A 24674-nucleotide genomic window follows, 5' to 3' on the forward strand; every position below is an offset into this window, starting at 1 on the left:
AACCAACACACTGGCCGCTCTTTATTTTTTTGTTTGTAATTTTGGATGTAAGAAAATAGATAATATTCTGATGTGTCAGTAAACTCTCTGTGAGGGACCAGAAAATAAATACTTTAGCTGTGCAAGTCACATATGTTCTCTATCACTTATTCTTTTTTGTCACTTCTTACAACTGTTTGGAAATATAATCATGATTTTTGACTCACTGAAAATACCAGAGCAGGGGCTGGCCCTGTGGGGTGCTTGGCTAAGCCTCTGCCTGTGGCACCAGCGTCCCATATGGGCACCGGTTCAAGTCGCAGCTGCTCCTCTTTTGATCTAGCTCTCTACTATGAACTGGGAAATCAGTATAAGGTGGCCCAAGTGCTTGGGCCCCTGTACTTGCATGAGAGACCCAGAAGAAGTTCCTGGCTCCTGGAGCCCAGCTCCAGCTGTTGCAGCCATCTGGGGAGTGAACCAAAGGATAGAAGACCTTTTTCTCTGTCTTTCCCTCTCTTTGTAACTACTCTAGTTCTCAAGTAAATAAATAAAATCTTAAAAAAAAAACCCAGAGAATTGGCTGAAAATGACCCATAATCTGTGTTTGGAGACTCTTGCATAATGTCTGTATATCTTGATTATTTTAAAGTGCATATGCCTGAAAGTATTTTTAAAAACAGAATAAAAATGCATTAAATAAATAACATTTAAATGATTATTATGTATTTAAGATATCCATTTGTTTAACTGATCTGGACATATGCTGGGTTTAAATAAGACCATCCAGTGTACGCCTTAATGGGGTAGGAGCATTCTCACTGCCATACCGTGAGTCCAGTTATGATTTTGAGGGCTGGGCACCATCCAGCATAGTTGTTCCAAACATTATCATTGTACTTTGCACAAATTTCTTCTTCTTCCTCAGAGGAGCAGTTTGGATACAGGATTTTATGACATCAGGCATTAGGTTGCCACTAAAGCTCTAAACTGAATATTGCATTGCCGCTTATGAAAATGAGCAGTTGGTCAGCGCCAGACCATCGCTCACGTTCAACTCTACCGGTATTGTAAACAATAACGTATCTCTTCCTGTTCAAGGATTTTAGAATATTTTCTTCTCAGTCATTGGGAGGGAGTTTCTTACCAGCAACTGGTGTCTCTTTCAGCCTCAGCCCCTGCCCGTGTCTCTCTGTGGACCCAGCAGATGTTTTTCTAGAAGCCATCGTCCAGAATTGTCTTGATCTCTTTACTCTCTGCCTTGTGTCCAAGGATACTTCCCAAGATATATCTATAGAATGACTTTTCCCTCTCTTTTCTCTGTTTTCTTTTCCTTCATTTCCCTCTGCTTTGCATTGACTGTGAAGACAGAGAAAATGAAGCACTTTCAAAACAAATAAAGTACTCCAAAATATTTATCCCAGGACATGTTTTGGTGAATCCTATATTTTGTGTTTAGAAAGACAGATGGGACCGAACTTACCATCTGAATCTTCCGTTCCTTCCCTCAACTATTCCCTCATTGCCGTGAGAATAACAGGTCAGGCCAGGGCACTTTGGCTCAGGCAGTGCTCCCATTCCCAGAAGGAGTCCTTTTCCAAGCCAGATTGGACCGGGAAATTTCTCTAGGTTTGGTTATGTTGATTTTAGTGGAATATAGCGCCACTTCCTTTTTCCCTTTCACCCATGTTGCAGCGTGGCCTCTGGCATCTCTCTGATCTGGTAGTGAGAGAAAGCTGGCTCTGGGAGAGCCCATGGTCAAGAAAGAAAAGTAGTGCAAGTCCAGGTGAGCCTGAGCACATTTGTGTCCCAGCTTGTTCATTTCAGGCAGCCTCAGAGCCAGGGTTGCAACAAGGGAGAAAGCACCCACAAGACTCCTCTTACTGATCCACTCGATGGCTCATACATTCAAACAGATTTAGTGCATGTCTGGACACTATGCTAATTAACTTGGGGCAAAACAGTGAACTTGAGACATCAGGTCTCTGATGATTATACTCCATACCATATTCTGAAGAGATGCCTCTGAAGATCCCACTCTTCTGTGGGCTCTGTCCTTGATCATGACTTTGTTGAGCATTGTGAAATATATGAGCTTGCGACCAAGGAAATTGTCTTTGAACTTAACTCATCCATGGCATGTTCTTCAGTGGAGAGATGGGTGACAGCAAGTGGCGAGAAGGGAGATGTGAGCTTCCTCTGCATGTAGGCCTTACTTCTTACCATGGTGAAAAGATCTCCTCCAGGCTAGAGAATATGTGCCCTCCTGTGAGTTTCTTTTCTTTTCTTTTTTTTTTTTTTTTTGAAGATTTATTTTATTTATTTGAAAGAGTTACAGAGAGAGGTAGAGGCAGAGACAGAGAGGTCTTTCATCCGCTAGTTCACTCCCCAGATAGCCACAATGGCCAGAGCTGCGCCAATCCGAAGCCAGGAGTCAGGAGCCAGGAGCCCGGAGCTTCTTCTGGGTCTCCCATGTGGGTACAGGGGCCCAAGAATTAGGGCCGTCTTCTACTGCTATCCCAGGCCACAGCAGAGAGCTGGATAGGAAGAGGAGCAGCCACTGTGCCACAGTGCCAGCCCCCTCCTGTGAGTTTCATCTACTGGGCCCATCTGATTCTCTTCTGTTTGCTTGCTCTTGGGCCGATACCCTTTCAGCCTACATTATGATATTTAAATGAAATCTCAGCCCATTCAGCCCCAGCCTGGCTCATTCATTCTGCAGTTGACATCTGTATCATGCCATGACAATCAAAGGTTTCATTTGGGGTGTTCCTTCCTCAACTATTCCCTTCACTGGATGGATGGTAGATTTCCTGTTCTGACCTTTTATAGAAATTTCTTCAGCTGCTTCTTGGAGGTCCCTTTGGTTTATTTCCTGATGAAATGCTGTTGACTTCCAGGATGAACCAACATTTGTCTTATGATTGGCATATCCAGGCTTTTCTGTTCTAATTTACTGTCACTAATTTCTAGGGAGACCTCAGTTCCTTGGTGAAGTTAGGTACCTTGCCATACAGGCTCAGTATCTCTAACTCCCATTCAGATGAGAATGGGCTTTTATTGCCTACAAGAGAAACTAATCTGATACTCTGGTTCTTAAGTCAAGATACTTCCAATATTATTTTTTCCAATCATGTGTCAATAGGTTTTTTTTTTTTTCATTTTTTTGATTTACCTTGTTTTCTATGGTCAGATTTGTGTCTGTAGCCCTGCCTCTAGTTTAGTGATTCCTAAAGCCCTCCTCCCAGACAGGATCAGCATGTTTGAAGTCACATTCTGGATACATATGGCAGGATTGAAATAATGTCCACTCATAGGAGGAAAGGATATTTTGAACTGCATGTATCATCACATCACTAGAAGAGGTTACCCCAGTAAGCAGGCTTTTAAAAAAAATCATTGGAATGTAAACATAAAGTCAAAATCCTTTCGTTTTCCTCAAACCTCTCATAGTCTCATGCAAACAATTTCTTGGTCACCTCCTGGCTTACAAGGATTTCACTGAGTATGAGAATGTCAACCTCTTATTACTCAGATTTATTCTTTTTCAGGTCAATTCCCAGGTAAAAATAAAATCCCATTTTAAAATACAACATACTGGCCTGAAAGTAGTCAAGTTGTCTGTAGCTGTTGGTTGATAAAGGTAGTAGAATTGACAGCTCCCAGGTCTGTAATTAAATGTGTGAAACTAACAAATGGAAATAATAGAGAAAGATAATTTTTTCTTTACCTGTCATGTTGTGACATCAATTTGTATTCAATGATGAGAGTAAGAACTTAGAAGATTTGCTTTTCATTATGGTGCAAATTAACATTCAACTTGCCAACTGAAATAGATTTGCATAAGAGATACTACTATCAATAATCATTTGGAATTCATTTTACCTAGATAAATTAGACTCTCCAGTGACAACAAGCAAGACTTATCTTCTGCTTTTCTGAGAAAATATTAAAATAATAGCTATTTTTTAAATAATTGGATCCTGAGCTTGGACATAAACTTTGTGCATGTGGCTGTCATTATCTGATCTTAAGTTTCTTTTAGGTGTAAATATGAGTGACTGCCACATGAAGTTGAAGAAAATAAGATGGAACTTGAAGATGATATTAGATAAACAAAGGTCAAGACATCATAGATTTGAAAGATATGGAAATGTCACCTAGTCCAGTCACCAGTCACTTACATATGAAGGGACTTCCAAAAGTTCATGGAAAATGGAACTAAAAGATAAGTTTATTTTGCTTCAAAAGTGTTGAAAACCATACATAGTTTTGTTTGAATATGCATTTGGTCATGTATGTATTGAAGAGTTCCCATATGCATGTATTTCAAAATTATTTTCCAGCAAAATTAACATATTTTAATTCCATTTTCCATGAAATTTTTCTTAAACTTCCAGCTGATATCATACTTAATGATCTTTTAAATGATCATTTGTAAATGATTTTTTAAAAATCCTTCAGGAATCATCTATAGAATTCCCCTCATTCGTGCCCCCAAATACTAGTCTTTCTAAACTTTCTTTTGCAGATCTTAAATAAAATATTTGTTAGAGATGATAGAGGTGATAACAATAAGCAGTCACTGTCCTTGTTTTATTATCCTGCAAATATTGTAGATAATAATATAAGCCAAAAGCAAAGTGCCATGTGTTGAGTCTTTGAATGGATCAGAAGTTCTTGTCCTTTGTTTTTGTGTTATTGTACTGGTATCTGTTGCTGTTATCCATGAAGAAGCAGGAACTTAGAGAAGATAAGTCATTTGACCAGTTCCAAGTTATAAGAAAGAAATGGAATTCAGAATCAGACCACATACTCAAAGTCCCCCTGACCCTCCACCATTGTAAGATAACTTCCCATCTACTGAAGAACTTCAGTAGGGTACCCTGAGAGCTTTCTAATTTTCGCATTATTTATTTTCCATTCCTAACATTATGTCATAATGTTGTGTCCTAGCATTAGTGACTTATACATATGATGTACTATTATTTTAGGCCATACACATGAAGAAAACAAGTATAATTGGTAGAAATTAAGGTAGTTGCAATTTCCAGATGATTAAATACTAGAATATATTGCTAGGGGAATTTGTAGAATTTTCTTTTCTAAAACTCCAAAAGAAAAGCACAAATAAAGTTTCAATGAACTCTAAGTTGGACTCCAATTTCTTTATTTATAAAATGAAGGGTTTAGAGGGAATGATTTCCCTTGGGTCTCCTCCCAATCTTAACATCCTGAAAGTCTGTAACTTGAAGTAGGAATTAGATGTTGTAACCTTTCGATGTCCTTTTTAGACTTCTAGTTTTATGTTTAAATGATTCTTGACTTTCATTGGTTCAGCTTCACATTCTTGGGATTCTTTTGAATGGAGATCTCCTAAGAGCTATTATTTAACAGTATCTGAAACGTGCAGTGTATAGAATTAAATACAACTTGCATTTAAGACTTCACCAAGCATAGTTCATCAGCAGTATGTGTTCATTCTCTTATTTCATTAAAGTTAAATACAAAATGATATTTTCTCATTGGATAGCATTTTAAAATGCATTGTGTACGTGACAGATGGGATCTTTGAAATGTATTAGGCATGCTTATTTTAATATTTAAGCATATGCAAACGATTTAGAAATATTTTGCATGCAGATGTCTGAGGCTCCATTTGGGTCTCTAATAGAAATTCATACTCTGTGACTTCAAAGCCTTGGTCTCAACAGCTAATCACTTGGCTATTTCCAAATCAAATTTCTTCAAACAAATCAAAGGCATTTGTCCTCCCTAAGAACCAAGTTCGGTGGCAAGTCTGACATTTGGAAAATCAAGCTGCTTATTGAGATATTCATGCACTGAGAAAGGCACCTGGAATTTCTTTCAAGGGCTGTGGAACACCTTTTTTCATGCTCCAATGACTCAGAAATTTGTCAAAGATAATTTTGTCAAATTTTCTTCATACTCACACAAAACCCTCACCTTGGCAGTTAGAACGAGCATTTGGAATTTCAGCCCAAGAAATCTTGTATTTGCTGAAATGCTATAAGCCCATGAGATTTCCCTCCTAACTCATAATTGTTGAGTTGCTTCTGAGTTGTTCATAATAGCCCTGATGAAGAGGAAAAGGGGGAGACATTCTACATGCCTAGATTAAATGGCTTCATACAGTAGGAATATATTACAAACCACAATATTTGTGGTGAGCAAAGCAAAGTGCTCAGTTTTCAGGGAAGCAGAGCAGAAAAGAAAAGAGAACAATTGTGACAAGTAAGTAACCTTTACTCAGGGTTCCTTGCACCGAGTCCGTCACCTGTATGGTTTCATTAAACCCACCCAGCAGCCCTACAGTTAGGTACATTTTTACCCCAGAAGACACTGAGATTCAGTTTAATAACTTGACTGAGGTCACATAGACCAAACCCAGACAGAGTTGATTCAAAGCCAATATTCTTAATTGTTCAACTATGCTACTGCTTTCTCTAGGGAACAGTAGGACCAGGAACAGGTAACTAAAAGGCATGAAGAACAGAGTGGGCTTCCAAATGACAGTTCCTGAGAGTCTAGAGCCACCCTCTGGTTTCAAGGGCTGGCTCAGTAACTATTGAATGAGTGAATGCATGGATAAAAGCAAGACAATGTAAGACAAGTAACTGACATTATGGCCCTAAAACACCCACTAGTCATCCATGCTAGTCCTCTGTAATATTTGTTGCTTGTCCATGATTCTGTAATGCATTCTGGCTTCCACTCCCAGGACCAGTTCTGCACAAATATGTAAAAAGCAAAATGTCTCTTCAATTGCCTACTCCCCCTCTCCTTTGTTGAAATTGCCATTTTCCAAGCTCATGTTGTCTTTCACACTGGCCGGTGGCTGCCCAGAAATTAGCAGACCCAGGGCAAATTCCCCTTGTGAACCTTTTGATTGCCTTTCTTCTTTACTTCCATTTCTTTTTTTTTTAAATTTATTTAATGAATATAAATTTCCAAAGTACAGCTTATGGATTACAAAGGCTTCCCCCACACACAACCCCCCCCCCCCCCGCAACCCTCCCCTTTCTCACTCGCTCTCCCCTTCCATTCTCATCAAGATTCATTTTCAATTCTCTTTATATATAGAAAATCAGTTTAGTATATATATAGATTTCAACAGTTTGCCCTCCCATAGCAACACAAAGTGAAAAAAATACTGTTGGAGTACTAGTTATAGCATTAAATAACAGTGTACATCACATTAATGACCGAGATTCTGCAAAATAATTTTTTTAAAAAAAAAAGATTGATTATTTTTCTATGTAATTTCCAATTTAAAAAAAAAAACAAGGTTTTTTTTTTCATTTTCAATTATCTTTATATACAGAAGATCGCTTCAGTATATACTAAGTAAAGATTTCATCAGTTTGCACCCACACATAACCACAAAGTGTAAGAATATTGTTTCAGTACTAGCTATATCATTACTTCACCTTGGACAACCTATTAAGGACAGATCCCACATGGGACGTAAGTACAGAATGACTCCTGATGTTGTTTTAACAATTTAACACTCTTGTTTATGGCGTCAGTAATCTCCCTAGGCTCTAGCCATGAGTTGCCGAGGCTATGGAAGCCTTTAGGGTTCACCGTCTTCAATCCCATTCCGACAAGGCCATAGTCAAAGTGGAAGTTCTCTCCTCCCTTCAGAGAAAGGCACCTCCTACTTTGATGGCCCGTTCTTTCCACTGGGATCACACTCGCTGAGATCCTTCATTTAGGTCTTCTTCTTCATATTTTTTTTTCCCCAGCGTGTCTTGGCTTTCCATGCCTAAAATACTCTCATAGGTTCTTCAGCCAGATCCAATTGCCTTAAGGGCTGATTCTGAGGCCAGAGTGCTATTTGGGACATCTGTCATTCTATGAGTCTGCTGTGTCTCCCCCTTCCCATGTTGGATCCTTCTCTCCCTTTTTTTTTTTTTTTTTTTATCAGTTAGTATTAGCAGACATTAATCTTGCTTGTGTGATCCCTTTGATTCTTAGGCCTATCAGTGTGATCAGTTGTGAACTGAAATTGATCACCTGGGCTGGTGAGATGGCATTGGTACATGCCACCTTGATGGGATTGTATTACTTCCATTTCTACCAGTAAAGAATTCTAACCTTTCTAGAAGCAGTTTGCTTGCTTGCTTGTCTTGCTCTTTAGATAGTAAGATCTGTGAAGACAGGAGCAGCACCTTATTTATATCACCAGTGCTTAGCATGAATCCTACAAATAAAGTAATTATTTATTCTACATTTGTTACTTAAATCCAGGACTGTGTGGGAGGGGTAAATGTTTTCCATCGCAAACCCTGCTTATCAAGATTGTAGGTGAATGTGTTCTATTACCATTAATAATTATTATTATATTGAACTTATCTGAAAGCATTACTATTGGAAGCTTCATATTTTCCAGAGTTTCAGGTGTGTGTGTATCCAGCATGTCATTTGTTTAGTTGGTATTATTTGTTCTGTACCCATTCCGTGCCAAGACTGTTCTAGGAATTGGGGTGTATTATTGACACTTAGCTTGCAAATTTGTCTTCCATAATCCCTTTAAATACATTTTTTGGGAGGAGGCATTTAGCCTAATGGTTAAGGCACATCCTATAGTGGGGTAGCTGTGTTCAATTTCTGGCTCCAGCTCCTGCCTCCAGCATTCTATAGATGCACATTCACTGGTAAGTGGCAGAGATGGCTCAAGTGATTGGATCCCTGCTACTCACACAGAGACCTGAATAGCATTCCCAGCTTCCAGCTTTGGCCCCAGACAGGGCTTGCATTTGCAAAGTAAACCATTGAATGACAGCTTTCTCTCTCTCTCTCTTTCTCTCTCTCTCTCAAATAAAAATAAATTTAAATACATAAAGAAGTACTCTGGAGGGAGGAGTTCTCATTCACTGCTTCTTGATGAAAAGTCTCATAGGCTGTTTAACTGCTCTGCCTGCTCACGGATAACAGATAACCTAAAATGCCTTGAAGTCACAAACTCATTTCAGTAATTGTGGTGTTCAGTTCCCTGGAATTACCAAAATTCTGAAAAATTAAGTTTTCTTCCCTCACCAAGGTGGGGCCCTGCCCTAGGGAGGTTGTCCTGGGACTTAGGCTCTTTGCCCTCTACATGCTCACTTTTTTTTTCTTTTTATTTTACATCATAGCTGCTGTTTCAGATTCACACCCCCCTCTCCCCCCAATCTCAATATTGGACGAGAGGTGGGAGGAGAGATAAGGGGATAATAACTTAGTCTTACATGTTAGTCTGGCAGGTGATTCAAGGAAGGTTTCATAGGCTCTCCAGAGCCTGGGCCCCTTTTTCTGAGGACCCTTATCCTAAGCATTATTCTAATTTGGGTGGTCTCTGGTGGCCATTCCCTTGATGCCTAGGAGCTGGAGGGTACACATCCAGCCATGCTATGTGTTTTCCAGGCACTTTTATTCATGTCTTAAGAAAACTCCCACAACAGACTCTGCAAGTAGAAGCTCATTAGTCAGAAGTTAGTTAGATACTGCTTTTCTCTTTCTCCTGACCGGGAAACAGAGCCCACAGGTCTCTCCCTAACTCTCCCGAAGATACCCTTCCTGGGTGGGAGATAGAGACTGTCAGCAAAGTGAGAACCTTCTGTTGAAATTCCTTCACCCTCATTCCTTCTTGATGCACTTTGGATCCTCTTGTATTCTGAAAGTGGAGAAGAAAATTCTAGGATCCAGGAAATTTTTTTTTAAATCTTCATATGGTAAGTTGGCCTTGGAAATTTCCATCCTTTTTGTTGTGTGGTTTCTGTAGATACTTCAATTTTTTAGTATACTGTTACAAAATATAGACCTAAATAGATCTGTATGTTGCGTGTGTATGTGTGTGTGTGTGTGTCTGTGTTTGTGTGTGATCAAGTAGGTTAAACACAGACTATTTGTGGAATGCAATGATAAACGTTTTTGCTGTTGTTGTTACCTTTCCCTTTAAAATACATTCAGTTCTCCTGCTCCTGGATGAAAATCCAGCTTGGGCATTCCCATGACTTTTCTGCTACCTTTTAGGTAAGAAAGGTGTTCTGGTGCCTCTGAGTAACAAGATGCTGTCACAATTTGATACTTTAGTGTTCAGTGCTATGTAATGGGCAAACCTCCCAACTTCGATCAGAATTATGCTGCTCTCCCTCTCTCTCACCAGTGGGCCTGGTTTCTTTTCTTGTTCCTCTCTTTACCGGCTAGTGGGTACTTGTAGACCATTTGAAGTTGGAGAAAAATTATGGAGAGGCAAGCTCTTACATCAGTAGTTCCACTGTGTGCCATTCTCATGCCCTCTAGGCCTGGCCAAAATTTTGTCTCATTCTCTCATGGAACACTTTCATGGGTTCTTTGGACTCCTCCTATACCCCTAAAGCTGGGCAACTCTCAGATACCCAGATCTCTTGATAGAGACAATACATTTTATTCTGACTCAGTCCTTACTTCTCCCACAATCCCCAGGAATTGGTGGGGAAAAGGAAGGAAATGTTCACCCCCCAGATGCTGAGTTTTCAGTCTCTTATCCCAAGGCCCCATTGGCTGGAATGGAGTTAATACAACCTCACTCTGGTCCCAGTGTTTACATAGCCTATGTTCAATTTAAAAGAAACCCACAGCTTCTGCTCCAAGAAATCCTAGCAAAAATTTCTGCTATTATTGCTACTGGAGTTAAAATGACCATTCATGGTATCTCCTTAGCTGTAGGGGGCAAATACCAAATTTCCAAGTGGTCCTTTGGAGTTTCTTGCACTAGATTAGAAGTGAAGAGGCAAGCACACTTTGGAGGAGGGACTTCATAGCACAGCTCTTGCTAAAGAAATTCCCCTTCCAATTATTTCCTCTCTCAAACCTTTATAGCCTTAGTGTGGCTGGTTTGCTTACCAGACATATAATTATTTTAGTTTCCTTTTCAAGTCCTACAGGCTGTTCTGTCTCACAAATGACTTAGGTGTCTGATATCTCTGAAAGCTGAATTTCTGGCCAAAACTTCCATTTTAATATCATAGTACGTATATAGATGCACACAACAATCACGTGGCGTGGGCACTAAATATTATTATTCCCATTTGGCATATGAGTAATGAGTTCAGACAAGTCAAGTAACAGGAACCTGACTAGTTAGATTTTCTGTCTCTGACTTTACTCTTTCTCTGCCTGCAAGTTAGTACTCTGCCCTTCTGAGAATGCAAAGAGTCCCAGTGAGTTGATGAATAGGAGTAATATTATTGATGATATGATGATCCAGGAATTTGAGTACTAGGTGTGACATTTTGAAAGGAAATTAAATCATTCTATCAAAGAGATACCTGCCTATTACAGCAGTATTTATGATAGCTAAGATGATTTGGAATCAACCTAAGTGTTTATCCACAATGGATAAAGAAAATATGATATGTAAGTGAATACATACATACACAGTGGAATACTATGCAGCCATAAAAAAGATCAAGTCCTTTATTTGTAGCAATGTGCATGGAACTGAAGAGTTTGATGTAAAGTGAAACAAGACAGGCACAAAAAGTCAGGCAGTGCATGATCTCATTCATGTGTGGAATCTAAAAAAATTTTTCACCTCTCTTGAAAATGCAACAATGATTACCAGAGATGAGGAAGGTATGGAAGAGGAGTAGATAGGAAAAGATCAGTAAAGGAGTACAAAGTTACATTTAGATTGAAGGAATAAGTTATGAAGTTCCATTACACAGGAGAGTGACTGACAATAGCTAACAATAATATAGTTTATATTCAAAATAACTAGAATAAAGGATGTTGAAGGTTCTCACCATAAAGAAAGATGAATATTTGAGGAAATGGATATACTAATTACCCTGATGTGGTCATTATACAATGTATAGCTATAGAAAAACAGCACATTGTGCATTATATGCAATTACCATGTAGCAATTAAGTTAAAATTTAAAAAGAATAAGTATGCTTGAGTGAGAAAAATTGGTTTCCCTCAAAGAAAGACAAAAATATAGACCTATAAATATGAGTATTAAAATATGAGTATTTTAAGTAAAGCTTAAAATACATTGAAAACTGCATCTGATTATTTGATAATAAACACTTAATATGATTTGCCCACATCTGACAGAAAGTTGACTAGCCATATCTTATCAACAATAATGAACCCCACCCATACCGTGCAAAGTGTCTTGGGACACAAAACCATTTCCATGTTGCAACGTTGTGGTAATACAAGGAGATAAACATGAAAACCAGCTTGGACATGGAAATAACCCATGGTGTGATGAGGAAATCTCAGTGGACTCAAGCAAAAATCTGAGTGGACTCAAAATTAAAGAATGGCTAAAAGAGGGATTTGGAGTTAAATAAATCTGTAAGATGGAGCACATGTTTGAGAAGTTTTGGGGTCTTCCAGATCTTTTACAGAGTATTGTCAGTAATGATATTCATGAGCCATGTCTCTCCACTTGTCCTACCAACTAGCAGATTGGACATGCTGTCTCATGGTGCCCTGTGATGGGGACAGTCTAAGTTTGCTTCAATGCTACAGCCTTACTTTACCTTCACAGTTACAGCTGTAACAGCTGGGCCATGAGGGTGGGGGGAACAGTGCGATTAAATTTTTTACTTTTGTTGACTTATTTTTAAAGCACCATTAGACTTATTTTATACATAATTTTACTCTGCATCAAGTTCAATTTTAGGTTTTCTTTTTCAATTGCTTAGATCATTCAGCAACCTTTCAAAATTGAATGCTGTCTTTGGAAGTAAAGAACATCTGTTATGAAAATACTTATGCTGGAGGTTTTTCAAGTAGCTTGAGAGGCAGATGCTGCTGTAGAGAATTGGCAAAGTCCAAAAGACGTGACCTACAGACACACTAAGCCCGGAGAAACTGAGCAGATGAAGTGCTGGAAAACACCCTTTGGTGTGAGCCCTGTTAGGTGGGGGATTCAGAAAGTAGAAAGGGAACCTAGTGTGGAAAAATGACACAAAAACTACAGCTGTAATCCCTTTGTCTCTCTGGTCTCTTCTCACATCCTGATGTTGCATTATGATCTCAAAGTACAAATTCTTGATTTTGGCTGTTAACCATTTCTAAAATGTTCCCTTGTTATTTTGAAATCGAGGTTTTTTTTTCTTTGTTTTTGTTTTTTTTTTAACATGTGAGGTTTCTTGGAATGTCCAAGGAGTATTCCTGTTTCTTTGCTGTAAGTGGAATAACAGATAAGATGTGTCTTAAAATCTTGAGAATGAAATCACCAGTGTTAAGGTTGACATGTATCTCCTTGTTCAGTTTATTCTAATTTTAATACATATTCAACGTAAGTGCATTAATTTATTTGACCACTTTGTCATTTGTATTAAAGAGGAGTAGGCATGGAACTCAGTCACTCAAAACTTTTCCAAAGGAGCATCATCAAACTTAGCAGGAATCGCCACAATCTGACAATGTCAGATGTGAAGGGCCAGTTTCCTCAGGGATATAACCAGGCCCATGTCGCTTTGCAACACCTTTGTGTTTGTTCCCCTTTCTCACCAGCGCTGCTTTGTCACTTCTGCCCAGGCCCTTAGCAGGACATTGTGCTGTAGGTTTCTGAAACTGTGTGAAGTTTTAAAATAGAATATCTTGTCAAAATGTCTTCGTGTGTTACTAAAATCTCGACTTAATCTTGGCAGCGAGATTTCTGAACACACTCCTATTGCCATTTTCTTAATACATTTCTTATCAATTTTGAAGGCTAAATGATATCTTGACCACATCCTGTGCATTCTAGAATCCACCCAAAATATCTAGTAATATCATTCTGACATTTTATGTAAAGTAGCTTTTCTTTCTTGCAGGACAGTTTGATTTTATCAAGCCACTTAAGCTTCTTGAATTCAGTGTTCTAATCCATTCATTCATTCATTCACAAACACTAAGTGTGTATTAGTCCCAGTTAACCAGAGAAACAGAATAGGATGAGTGTGTTTGTATTAAAGAAATATATTGCTTCTATGTTATATTTATATACTTATAATATATATGAAAAGGTTTATTATAGGTAATTGACCCATGTGATCATGGAAGCTGCTGAATCCCAAGATATGCAGGTGACAAGCTGGAAACCCAGCTCAAGATAGACAGAAGGAAATTCCATGGTACTTGCAAGGAAGTCAGCCCGTTTGTTCTATCTTGGCCTTCATCAAACTGATTGAGATCCACCCACATTAGGAAGGATGGTCTGCTTTACTTAGTCAACTGATTCAAATGTTAATCTTACCCGAAACATATTCACAGATGCATCCAGAATAATGTCTGACTAAATGGGTACCCCATGGCCTTGTCAAGTTGACAACAAGATTAATAAGCACAGAGAGCATACTGTGCCTGTGCCAGTACATACTTTTTTCTTTTCTTTTCTTTTCTTTTCTTTTCTTTTCTTTTCTTTTCTTTTCTTTTCTTTTCTTTTCTTTTCTTTTCTTTCTTTTTTTTTTTTTTTTTTTTTTTTTTTTGTGACAGGCAGAGTGGACAGTGAGAGAAAGAGACAGAGAGAAAGGTCTTCCTTTTCTGTTGGTTCACGCCCCAGTGGCCGCTCCAGTGGCACGCTGCGGCCTGCGCACTGTGCTGATCTGAAGCCAAGAGCCAGGTGCTTCTCCTGGTCTCCCACGCAGGTGCAGGGCCCAAGGACCTGGGCCATCCTCCACTGCACTCCCGGGCCACAGCAGAGAGCTGGACAGGAAGAGGAGCAACTGGGACAGAATCCAGCGCCTCGACTGGGACTTGAACCCGGAGTGCCAGCACCACAGGCAGAGGATTAGCCTAGGGAGCCACTGCACCGGCCCGTGCCAGTACATACTTAACACATCTTTATTCAAGTTAATTTTACTATCCTTAGAAAATATTGCTGAGAATAATAGTGTGCTCATCATAATATGTTAAATAAGAGTTAGGATTTTTGGTATTGGTTGCAAGATATGTTAAGACTGCCTTTGTGATCTCAAACAATATTGTGAAAAGTCTCAGGTATTAGTCATGGTAAGTAGTGCTAAAAACTATATTGCCACTTTAGCTTTTTTTTTTATTTTTGACAGGCAGAGTGGACAGTGAGAGAGAAACAGAGAGAAAGGTCTTCCTTTTGCCGTTGGTTCACCCTCCAATGGCCGCCGCGGTAGCGCGCTGTGGCTGGCGCACCGCGCTGTTCTGATGGCAGGAGCCAGGTGCTTATCCTGGTCTCCCATGGGGTGCAGAGCCCAAACACTTGGGCCATCCTCCACTGCACTCCCTGGCCACAGCAGAGAGCTAGCCTGGAAGAGGGGCAACCGGGACAGGATCGGTGCCCCGACCGGGACTAGAACCCGGTGTGCCGGCGCCGCAAGGCGGAGGATTAGCCTGTTGAGCCACGGCGCCGGCCTGCCACTTTAGCTTTTTTAAAAAGCTATTTCTCATTTTCTTCCCAGTCTGGTACAGGCCAGGAAGCTCTTCTAGGTAACTTACCTTCAAGTTATGAAGTCCAAATCCCTTACACAAGCTTAAATATAAGCATTTAAAACACTGAGTATCTCACAGTACTTTGAGGAAAAAAGGTGATATAAAATCAATTCCAAAATTTTGCATTTAGTTGATTAATAGCACCTACATTTTTTTTTGACAGGCAGAGTGGACAGTGAGAGAGAGACAGAGAGAAAGGTCTTCCTTTTGCTGCTGTTTCACCCTCCAATGGCCACTGCGGCCGGTGCACCGTGCTGATCCAATGGCAGGAACCAGGTGCTTCTCCTGGTCTCCCATGCGGGTGCGGGGCCCAAGCACTTGAGCCATCCTTCACTGCACTCCCTGGCCACAGCAGAGAGCTGGCCTGTAGGAGGAGCAACCGGGACAGAATCCGGCACCCCACCGGGAGTAGAACCTGGTGTGCCAGCGCCGCAAGGTGGAGGATTAGCCTATTTAGCCACGGTGCCGGCCATAATAACACTTATAATTTAAAATCTGCCTGATACTAAAAATAATTTTTTGTCATTGATGATTTCCTTGGAACCCAGTGGGAAGGGACAACAGGTTGAAATAGCAAATTAATTAGCAGAAGTGTTTTGTTACTTGGGGAATCTTCCTTAATGGACATGTCTGAAAATCTGGACTTGTTAGCAGAGGGGGATAGCCAATAGTGTCTTGGGTTCAAGAACCAAATTTTCCCTGTCATTCTGGGCAACCTGATCAAATCAGTTAACCATTGTTGCACTGGTTCCCTCATTTGGAACTTAGGGTGTTAGGCACATTGAGTTTTCAAAAATTACTTCCAAAAGCAACTTATAATTATTCTTACTGGGTGATAATCTCTTTAGATATGATTAAAGATGAGATCTTTTTGGAGGTAAAAGAACAAGTGGAAAGATGTGAAATGGTTCTTCCATTCACATGAAACAATCCATCTGAGACAGATGCTGTTCAAAACTAGAAGTCCACTAAGCACAGGCCGTAGTCCAAAGAGTACTCTGGCAAGTAGTGGTAAGTTTCTGGGTTTCATTTATGGAGTGTTAACTTCTTGTTCATCATAATGTCTAGAGAGTCAGCTGAGAAAGAGAGACAGAGGCAATTCTGTGCTTCTGTCACCATCACAGAGGGGTGTGAAGCCTTTGAACCCAAACTAGGAATTCTGGCTTCTAGTGAGACTTTAGAGCTGGAGTACATGTCGTTTTCAACTTTGTTTATTATTTCAAATCTTAGCATTGTTGTATTTCTGAGCACCACACAGAATGCAGATTTGCTTAACTGAATTCCTGAGGATTTGTAGCAGAAACACTTAGAAACAGCCTGGTTAGACCTTTGCTGTGACTTAGACATTCTCAGTATTCTCAAGAAGTCAAACAGACACTGCCTCTGATACCCCCACCTGCTACTTACTGCTCTACTTGCTCTACTGTGATCCCAAGAGAAGCCACCCAACTCAAAAGGTTTCCTTTCCTGTGGAACAAGAGGTATAATTAAATTTTGTCCCAGTAGTGAGGGTTTCTTAATGATGATGAGCCCAAACTAATTGTATTGATTTGTTTATCACCGGCTTAGGAGGCCCATCAAACAAATGGACTGAGACTATTTCCATATTCTTATCTGTTGGGTAAATGAGAAACAAATGACCTCTCCATATGTCACATCCAGAAGTTGCTGCCCTCTAAGGCTGACTGCTCTGTGGCCGAGGGTAGGAATTGTCTCCAATGTTGTGACCATTCTGCCATCTGGCTTCCTCAGATGACTGAAGAAACCAAACAGTTTTGTGTGAGTTCTTTTTCTTTTTCTTTTATTTGGAAGGATTTGTTTTTAATGCATTCAATCTGGATCCTTGCCAAAGGTGCCAGATGGTATGCTTTCTTCAGGAGACCTGGTCACAAGAATTAATAACCCTCATTGGAGATTCTCTGAGAAAGGGGGAGCCACGATCTCTGGAATGGAGAAAAATGAAGACTCAATGACACCAAGTGAATTCAGAGAAAGGGATTCTCCATTCTGGATCAAGAGTAAGGCAGAACGGGGGCAGGCAGCTTTTGGAAGACCACAGGCCACAGCAAGAGACTCCTTTTTGAATATTATATATATATTCAAAAATACATATATATATATGATTTATTTATTTATTTGGAAGTCAGAATTACAGCCAGAGAAGGAGAGAGAGAGACAAAGAAAGAGAAAAGAGATAGAGATATCTTTCATGTTTCACTCCCTAGATGGCCACAATAGCCAGGGCTGGGCCAAGCTGAGACCAGGAGCCAGGACCTTCATCTGGGTCTCCCGCATGGGTAGCAGGGGCCCTAACACTTGAGCCTTATTCTGCTGCTTTTCCCAGGCCATTAGCAGGGAGCTGAATCAGAAATGGAGCAGCAAGGACATGAACAGGCACCCATTTGGGATGCTGGCATTGCAGGCGGCAACCTTCCCCGCTATGCCACAACACTGGCCACAGGTTTTTGAATACTTTTGATCCAGGCCTGGTTGAATCCATGGACGTGGAATCCATGATATGGGGGGCTGATTGTGTATACTATGTTCTTTACCTAGACATCATACATATGATAAAGTTTAATGTGTAAAGTAAGCAAAGAGATTAACAACATTAATATAGTAAAATCAAACAAGTATGACAATATACTGTATAAAAGTTATTTCAAAACTTATGAATTCTTTATTTCTGGAATTTTCCATTTAAAATTTTTGGACCACAATTGACTGTAGGTAACTGAAATAATGGAAGGGAGCATTGTGGATAAGGGACAAATACCGTATTTAGCCTCAAGAGTGTGCAGCTAAATAATGAATCCTCATAGATGGTTGATTTGTAACTATTCACCTTCACTGAGGTGAAGGAGCAAAACTAATCCTGGTCTTTAGGAGGATTAAGGGAGATGCAGAAAGAAAACGAACATTTATAGAGTTCATGTTCTGCTCTAGTTAACTTTGCTTAGTGCTCCGTATGGATTGTCTCTTTATTTGTACCCCATTTTAGAGAGGAGGCAGCTTGGGCTCACATGGTTTAACTACACAAAGGAGCCTGGCTACTACTGTAGCAAATACTGTATCATAGCGCTTATCATAGAAGATAAATAAGGATCTCTTGCTCGCTCCCTCATTGTTCCAACGGAAGACGAGGGAGTTCCGTTCGGCACCTCCAGGTGGTATACTGAATGGCACGATTTGTTCCTCTTTCTGGAAGGACCTCGTGTGAAAGGGAGAACGTGGAGACCTGAAATTCTTTGACCACATTGGTCAAGGGCAGGAACACAATACTGAAACTCACCCAGGCCACCCTATGACTGAGCTCTCCCACATGCCCTGTACACCAGTCTGTGTCCTGCTCCAAGGACCTTGCCTTTGCTCCTCTGTGCAAGAAACAGGTCACACAGGAGCCCGACAACACTCTGAGCAGAGCCCTAGTCTGTATGTCTGTTTGCACCCTATGGCTGAGTCAGAGGCCTTCCCTCCCAGTATTTAGGTCCATAGTAGGTGGCAGAAGGACCTTCCACATTCCTGAAAGCCTTTTATCACCCTCATAAATGATACTCTATTTTCAGCATCAGTTAGCTTTTCCTCACTGTACTCAATTGGTTATAACCCGATGCTGGGGTGGGGGGTGGGGGGACGGGGAGTGAGTGCTTAGTTTTGTTTTTGTTTGTTTTTGTTTTTTCTAACTGCCAGTCTCCAGTACTGAAGAGACACATGGAACTAACAGCTTCCTGAATGTGAGGGTCATTTGGATGACCTGATGGCTTATGTTTATGGGGAGTTTTGATTAGCAGGGAAAAGAGGCATGTGGAAAATCTCTCTTAACTTTGCTTGCCTCTGGTTGTTCAACTTACTACTTGTTGAATTCTTTATTTAGCGGAGGATTAAGCTTGTGATTATAAAATCAACTGAAAGTATGTCTATGTAAAAATATTTTAAAAATAAGAAAGGAAGAAGCAGGGAGTGTGGGAGCATGGGCGAGAGGGAGGGTAGGGTGGGGAGTATCATTATGCTCTTAAATCTGTACATATGAAATTTGTTCACTTTATGTAAATAAAAACTTTTAAAAGGTAAAAATTCCTCATGTTTTCCCTCTATTTAAGTATATAAACTACCTTTATCATTTATATAGACTGTGTGGGATCAGTAGCCTTTGCTAAACTTGGCTGTTCGAGTCTTAAGTCAGCAGAGAAAAGCAGAGAGAAGCAGAAGAGAAAGTTTCTTCTTGGTAGAAGACATTTACTGAAGTTCAAGTGACTTGTCAAAGTTACTTGGCTGGCAAGTGGCCGGGATGAGATTCTAACTGCTTTCTCGTGTTCTGGTATGTTAAATAATTGTCCTTAAAATAGAGCGACATTTCATGAAAGTCCAGAATGCTTAGGAAAGCCTGATAATTTGATTCCATGAAACTATGCATGTAAACCTGCTGAATTATGGTAAATTTTAATTAATTAAACTATATAGAAAGATAAATAACAAATAAGGGAGTAATTTGCTGCAATTGGCACATGGTTCATTTCCTTAATATACAATATGCTCTTTATATGTCAATAAGAAAGATTTAAACAACAAAAGATAAAACAGGAAAACAAGAAAGCAGACAAGGGTACTAGAACAAGTTTGTGAAAAATGGAATTTAAAAGATAATGCACACTTTGAATGAATTATTTGAAGACCCCTCATACAGTTGCCTAATCACCATGAAAAGTTGTTTACATTTATATAATTAAAGATATATCACTGAGATATCATTTTTTTTTTACTGATTGACAATAATTTAAAGATAATGTTATGAAACAATGATGACGATATGGGGGAAAACTGGAGTATAATTTGAGACAGCTCTTCTACAAGGTAATTGGTTGTATTTATTAAAAACTTTTATTAATGCCTAGATTAAGAGTGTGAAAGTCAAGTCCACCACCAAAAATAAAGTATCTGTGTGGCTTGCAGCTAGAGGAAAACATGCTGTCGCTCTTCCCACAGGGACACCCATCAGACTGCACAGAGTCCATCTCAAATGAAAGGGAGCCTCTTCTTTCATTTCCTTCTGTGTTGTCATCTCCCACCTCCTCTCTGTGGTTCTCTCCCTCCTGGGACAGCTGTGTTATGTTTCAAGTTTTGCCTCTGGTTTGCAGCTACAAGGTTCTCAGTTCTATTAGGATCTCCGCTGGTGGGATCCTATTGTGTTCTTTGAGCTCTGGGCTTTTGTGAAGGGGGAGGGTCTTTTGCCCTTTAGAATGGAAACATGTAAGAGAAAATACTTCCCTTATTAGTTTGCACCACTACTTATGTGTACTGTAATAATAGAACTTCCCTTGTGGTGGGCAAGAGAGAAAATCAAGGCACAATGGAAAATTGTAACCAGCTCTGGCATAATTTGACCCAGAAATGACACTTGAAGGACTTTATTCCATAATCATGTTTGTGAGAGTACCAAAGGATAACATCTGAGGACAGCAATTGCCACCTTATTTGTAACTGTAGAACATAATATTTAATGTCATGAACAGATAATCAATAAATAAGCCAAGACACATCTCAGTTATGTAATACTGTGCAATCCATAAGGGGGAGGCAGGTGATGTTGGCATTATGGCACAGAGGATTAAGCTGCTGCTTGAGATTCCCGTGTCCCACATTGGAGTGCCAGTTTGAGTTCTGGATACACTTCTTTTAATGCAGCTGCATGCTTATGTGCCTGAGAGACAGTCAATGATGGCACAAGTACTTGGTTCCTGCCACCCATGTGGAATACCTGGATGGAGTTCTTGGCTATTGGCTTTATCCTGGCCCAGCCCTGGCTGCTGTGAGAATTTGGGGAGTAAACCAGCAGATAGAAGGTCTTTCTCTCTCTCTTTCCCTCTCTCTCTCTCTCTCTCTCTATCACTCTGCCTTTCAAATAAATAAATAAATCTTCAAAAGGAAATAAAGCAATAGGTCTTCAATTCTGTTCTATAAGAAAGTCACTTAGAATTATCAAATAATCTGATTCTCTAATGTGGATTTTTTAAAGATTTATTTATTTTATTTGAAAGAGTTACACAGAGAGGAGAGGTAGAAAGAGAGAGAGAGAGAGAACCTTCCATCCAGTGGTTCACTCCCCAATTGGCTGCAGCAGCTGGAGCTATGCCGATCCGAAGTTGGGAACCAGGATCTTCTTCTGGGTCTCCCACACGGGTGCAGGGGCCCAAGGACTTGGGCCATCATCTGCTGCTTTCCCAGGCCATAGCAGAGAGCTGGATTGGAAGTGGAGCAGCCGGGTCTCAAATCGGTACCCATATGGGATGCCTTTGCTTCAGGCCAGGGCATTAACCCACTGCGCCACAGCGCTGGCCCCTGGTGTGGATATTTTTAAAAGGACTTTGGCTATCTTAACTATGCATACTTTTAGAGTTAAAAACGAAATTATCCAATGTATCATATTTAATTTATTCATCTAATTGTACATTCACATTTAAGAACACATATCATATAACATTACTGTTGTAGTTCCACTTTTGCATTTTTAAAATAAACTTATTTATGTAATTTATTTGAAATGCAGAGATACAGAGGCAGACCCAGAGAGATTTTCCACCTGCTAGTCAACTTCCCAAATGCCTGCAAAAGCCAGGGCTGGACCAGGTGAAACTCAGGAGTCTGGAATTCATCCTGAGTCTCCCTTATAGGTAGCAGGGGCCCAAGAACTTGAGCCTGCATCTGATGCCTCTTAAAGTGCACAATAACAGGAAGCTGGAATCAGGGGCATGCTGGGACTCCAACCCAGGCACTATGATATGGGATGCAGGTACCCATACGCAGGGTACGATAGTACCCACCCTCTGCTTTCTGCATTTCTTTAATCAGCATTATTTAAATACTTCAATACATGGTTGACTTTGGACTCTTAGAAACAGGAGCTGCTTTCTGAGTCATTGAACATGTATTTTTAGAGAACATTTGCCTTTTTCCCTTCAGTTACTTGGGATGCAGTATTTGTTGGTCCACATAAGATGATCTCTCTAGATATTTTGTCCCACTCCACAAAACTCATTCGTGTAACACCAGGAATATTGTTTTATTATCATCCATTCTGTAAGAGGAGTATGTAGGATTTCACAAAACAACTAGTGATTTTGAAAGGCTTCTTTATATAATCTTAAATTTGTATTTTTGACTTATTACTCCCAGGAGTAAAGACTAATCTCTAATAACTTTTTTTAACTCCCTTCATTTCTATTACATTAGGTGACCCCAAAAAGTATCTACCACATATATTGCTTGAGGTTGTTTCAGGCATACAAATTCTTCCCAAACAACAATCTTTTGTTCAAAATACAGTAATGAATAAATCTTCCCGTAATAATGAGCTGTTGCAAGGTTGCAAATATGAACAGTTTTCTTTTCAGAAGGATGATTTTAGGGAAGTAACTTCACCTCTAACTCAGGCACTTACGTTAGGTATGTAGATGTGGGAAAAGGATTATATATATATATATAATATATTATATAAAAGGATTATAATATATATTATGAAATAAAAGAATAGATTACAGAATAGTATGTACAGTGAACCCATTTGTACAAATAAAAACCCCATCCCAGTAAACATTATCTGTAATTACGTGGCCACATATTCATAAACCTTTTCTGAAATAATACATTGCGACTACTGTGGGGGGGTACCCCAGGATAAAGAAGAAGACACATATGTTTTCTCATTTTACCCTTATTGCAATGTTGGCAGTGATGTATTAAATTGAACTGCACTTTTTTTTTTATTAATTTGAATGCACTTTTTTCCTTCCTCTCTCCCATCTCCTTTCTTCTACAAGCCATTTCTCATTTAGAATTTCGCTTGCCAAATTAAACCTTGTGCCAAATTAAACCACTGACTTCCTGGTGAAAAAGAGCAGACCCTGTTCAATGACTGTAGCCTCTTCCCCATCCATTCTCTACTGGGGCCACCCACCAAAGAATCGCTCACACTCTGTCTCTAATTTGTACATTTCCGAATATGTACGTGATTGTTTATGAGGCAAATGATTAAAAAAGCAAGGTCCTTGGCTTCTACTCCAAGTCACGCAAACGCCAGTGAAGAAGAAATGATTATCTTGAGTGGAAACAGCAGGAGAGGAGGTCATTTTGTGGAAAATAGATTGGAGGAAGCAAATTTTAAATGAGATGGGTCAAACAAAACAGAAGAATGTGCCTGATGAGGAGGCTGACTGCAGTTTTCCCAAGTAAAGGACACCGAAGATAGAGAAGCAGGATATCAAGCATCGTCAGAAGGAAGAACGAGGAAGAGAGCAGAGCTCCACACTGAGGACCAAGGGCAAACGGAGCAGGCGTGCAGGGACAGTACTTTTTGAAGCAGAAGCCTGGTCTCTTCACTTGGCTGCAGGACCGTCAGCTGTCAGTGCGTGAACAATAGTGCGTGAACAGGCTCTCTGGATGTAGTATTCCCTAGAATCAATTCAGCAAATCAGTGAAATCTGAGCTCCTGATCAGCTCAGCATTTCTGGGATTCTTGGCTTCCCCAGCGTTCCCACCGTCTCAGGTGTTGGCAGCAGGACTCGGCATCATATCCTCCCTTATTCCACTCCAAAGCCTCAAGACGAAGGCTGGCATAGGGCAGCACTCTCCTCCTGTGTCTCTCTTCTCAGGGAAGTTATATCTCTTTGAGAACCCCCAGCCATTTCCCAGTGCATCTCATTGGCCATAGCTGTGTCACAAGCTCACCCTGCTCTGAGATCAAGGGATCTCTTCCTCATACCTAAGGGAAATTAGATCTCTGCTAGAAAGCAAGACAAGCCCCCTTGACTTAATCCTCTCAAAACACCTTTGGAGCTAAGTATTCTCATCACCATCCGGTTCGTGTGCTAGGGGTGCCGTAAAAAAAAAAAAAAAAAAAAAAAAAAAAAAAAAAAAAACCATAAGCTGGGTGGCTTTGATATTAGGATTTATGGTCTAATAGTTTTGGAACTTAGAAATCAAAAAGCAAGTGTCTTCAGGTTGGTCATTCTGAGTGCTGTAAGGGAAGGATTTGTTGTCCACTTTTCTACCTGACTTGGAGTTGGCAGTCTTTTCCCCAGGTCTCTTTACATCACCTTCCTTCCACAAATGCTGCCTTGTCTAAATTTTCCCTTTTTATAAGAATCCCAGTCATATGGGATTAAGGCCCATATTAATAACCTCATTTTTCAAAGATTTATTTGTTTGAAAGCAGAGTGACAGAGAGAGATGGAGAGACAGAGCTATTTCACCT

The 24674-nt window shown here is 40.0% G+C and overlaps 1 protein-coding gene across 2 annotated transcripts in view; it reads left to right on the top strand.

The window, feature by feature from the left end:
- ST6GALNAC3 (ST6 N-acetylgalactosaminide alpha-2,6-sialyltransferase 3) overlaps positions 1-24674 on the top strand; it is a 626202-nt gene that overhangs the window by 452382 nt on the left and 149146 nt on the right. The window contains exon 4 of one of the 2 annotated variants that reach the window (XM_062193406.1): positions 4022-4077. The exons of the other annotated variant lie outside the window; for it this stretch is intronic. Within the exon in view, the coding sequence (XP_062049390.1) occupies positions 4022-4037 (16 nt within the window). The 3' untranslated portion in view covers positions 4038-4077. Of the gene's footprint in view, positions 1-4021; positions 4078-24674 lie in introns of those variants that run through there. 2 annotated transcript variants of the gene reach the window in all.

Source organism: Lepus europaeus, chromosome 5, assembly GCF_033115175.1.
Source record: "Lepus europaeus isolate LE1 chromosome 5, mLepTim1.pri, whole genome shotgun sequence".
In the NCBI taxonomy this organism is placed as follows: Eukaryota; Metazoa; Chordata; class Mammalia; order Lagomorpha; family Leporidae; genus Lepus; species Lepus europaeus.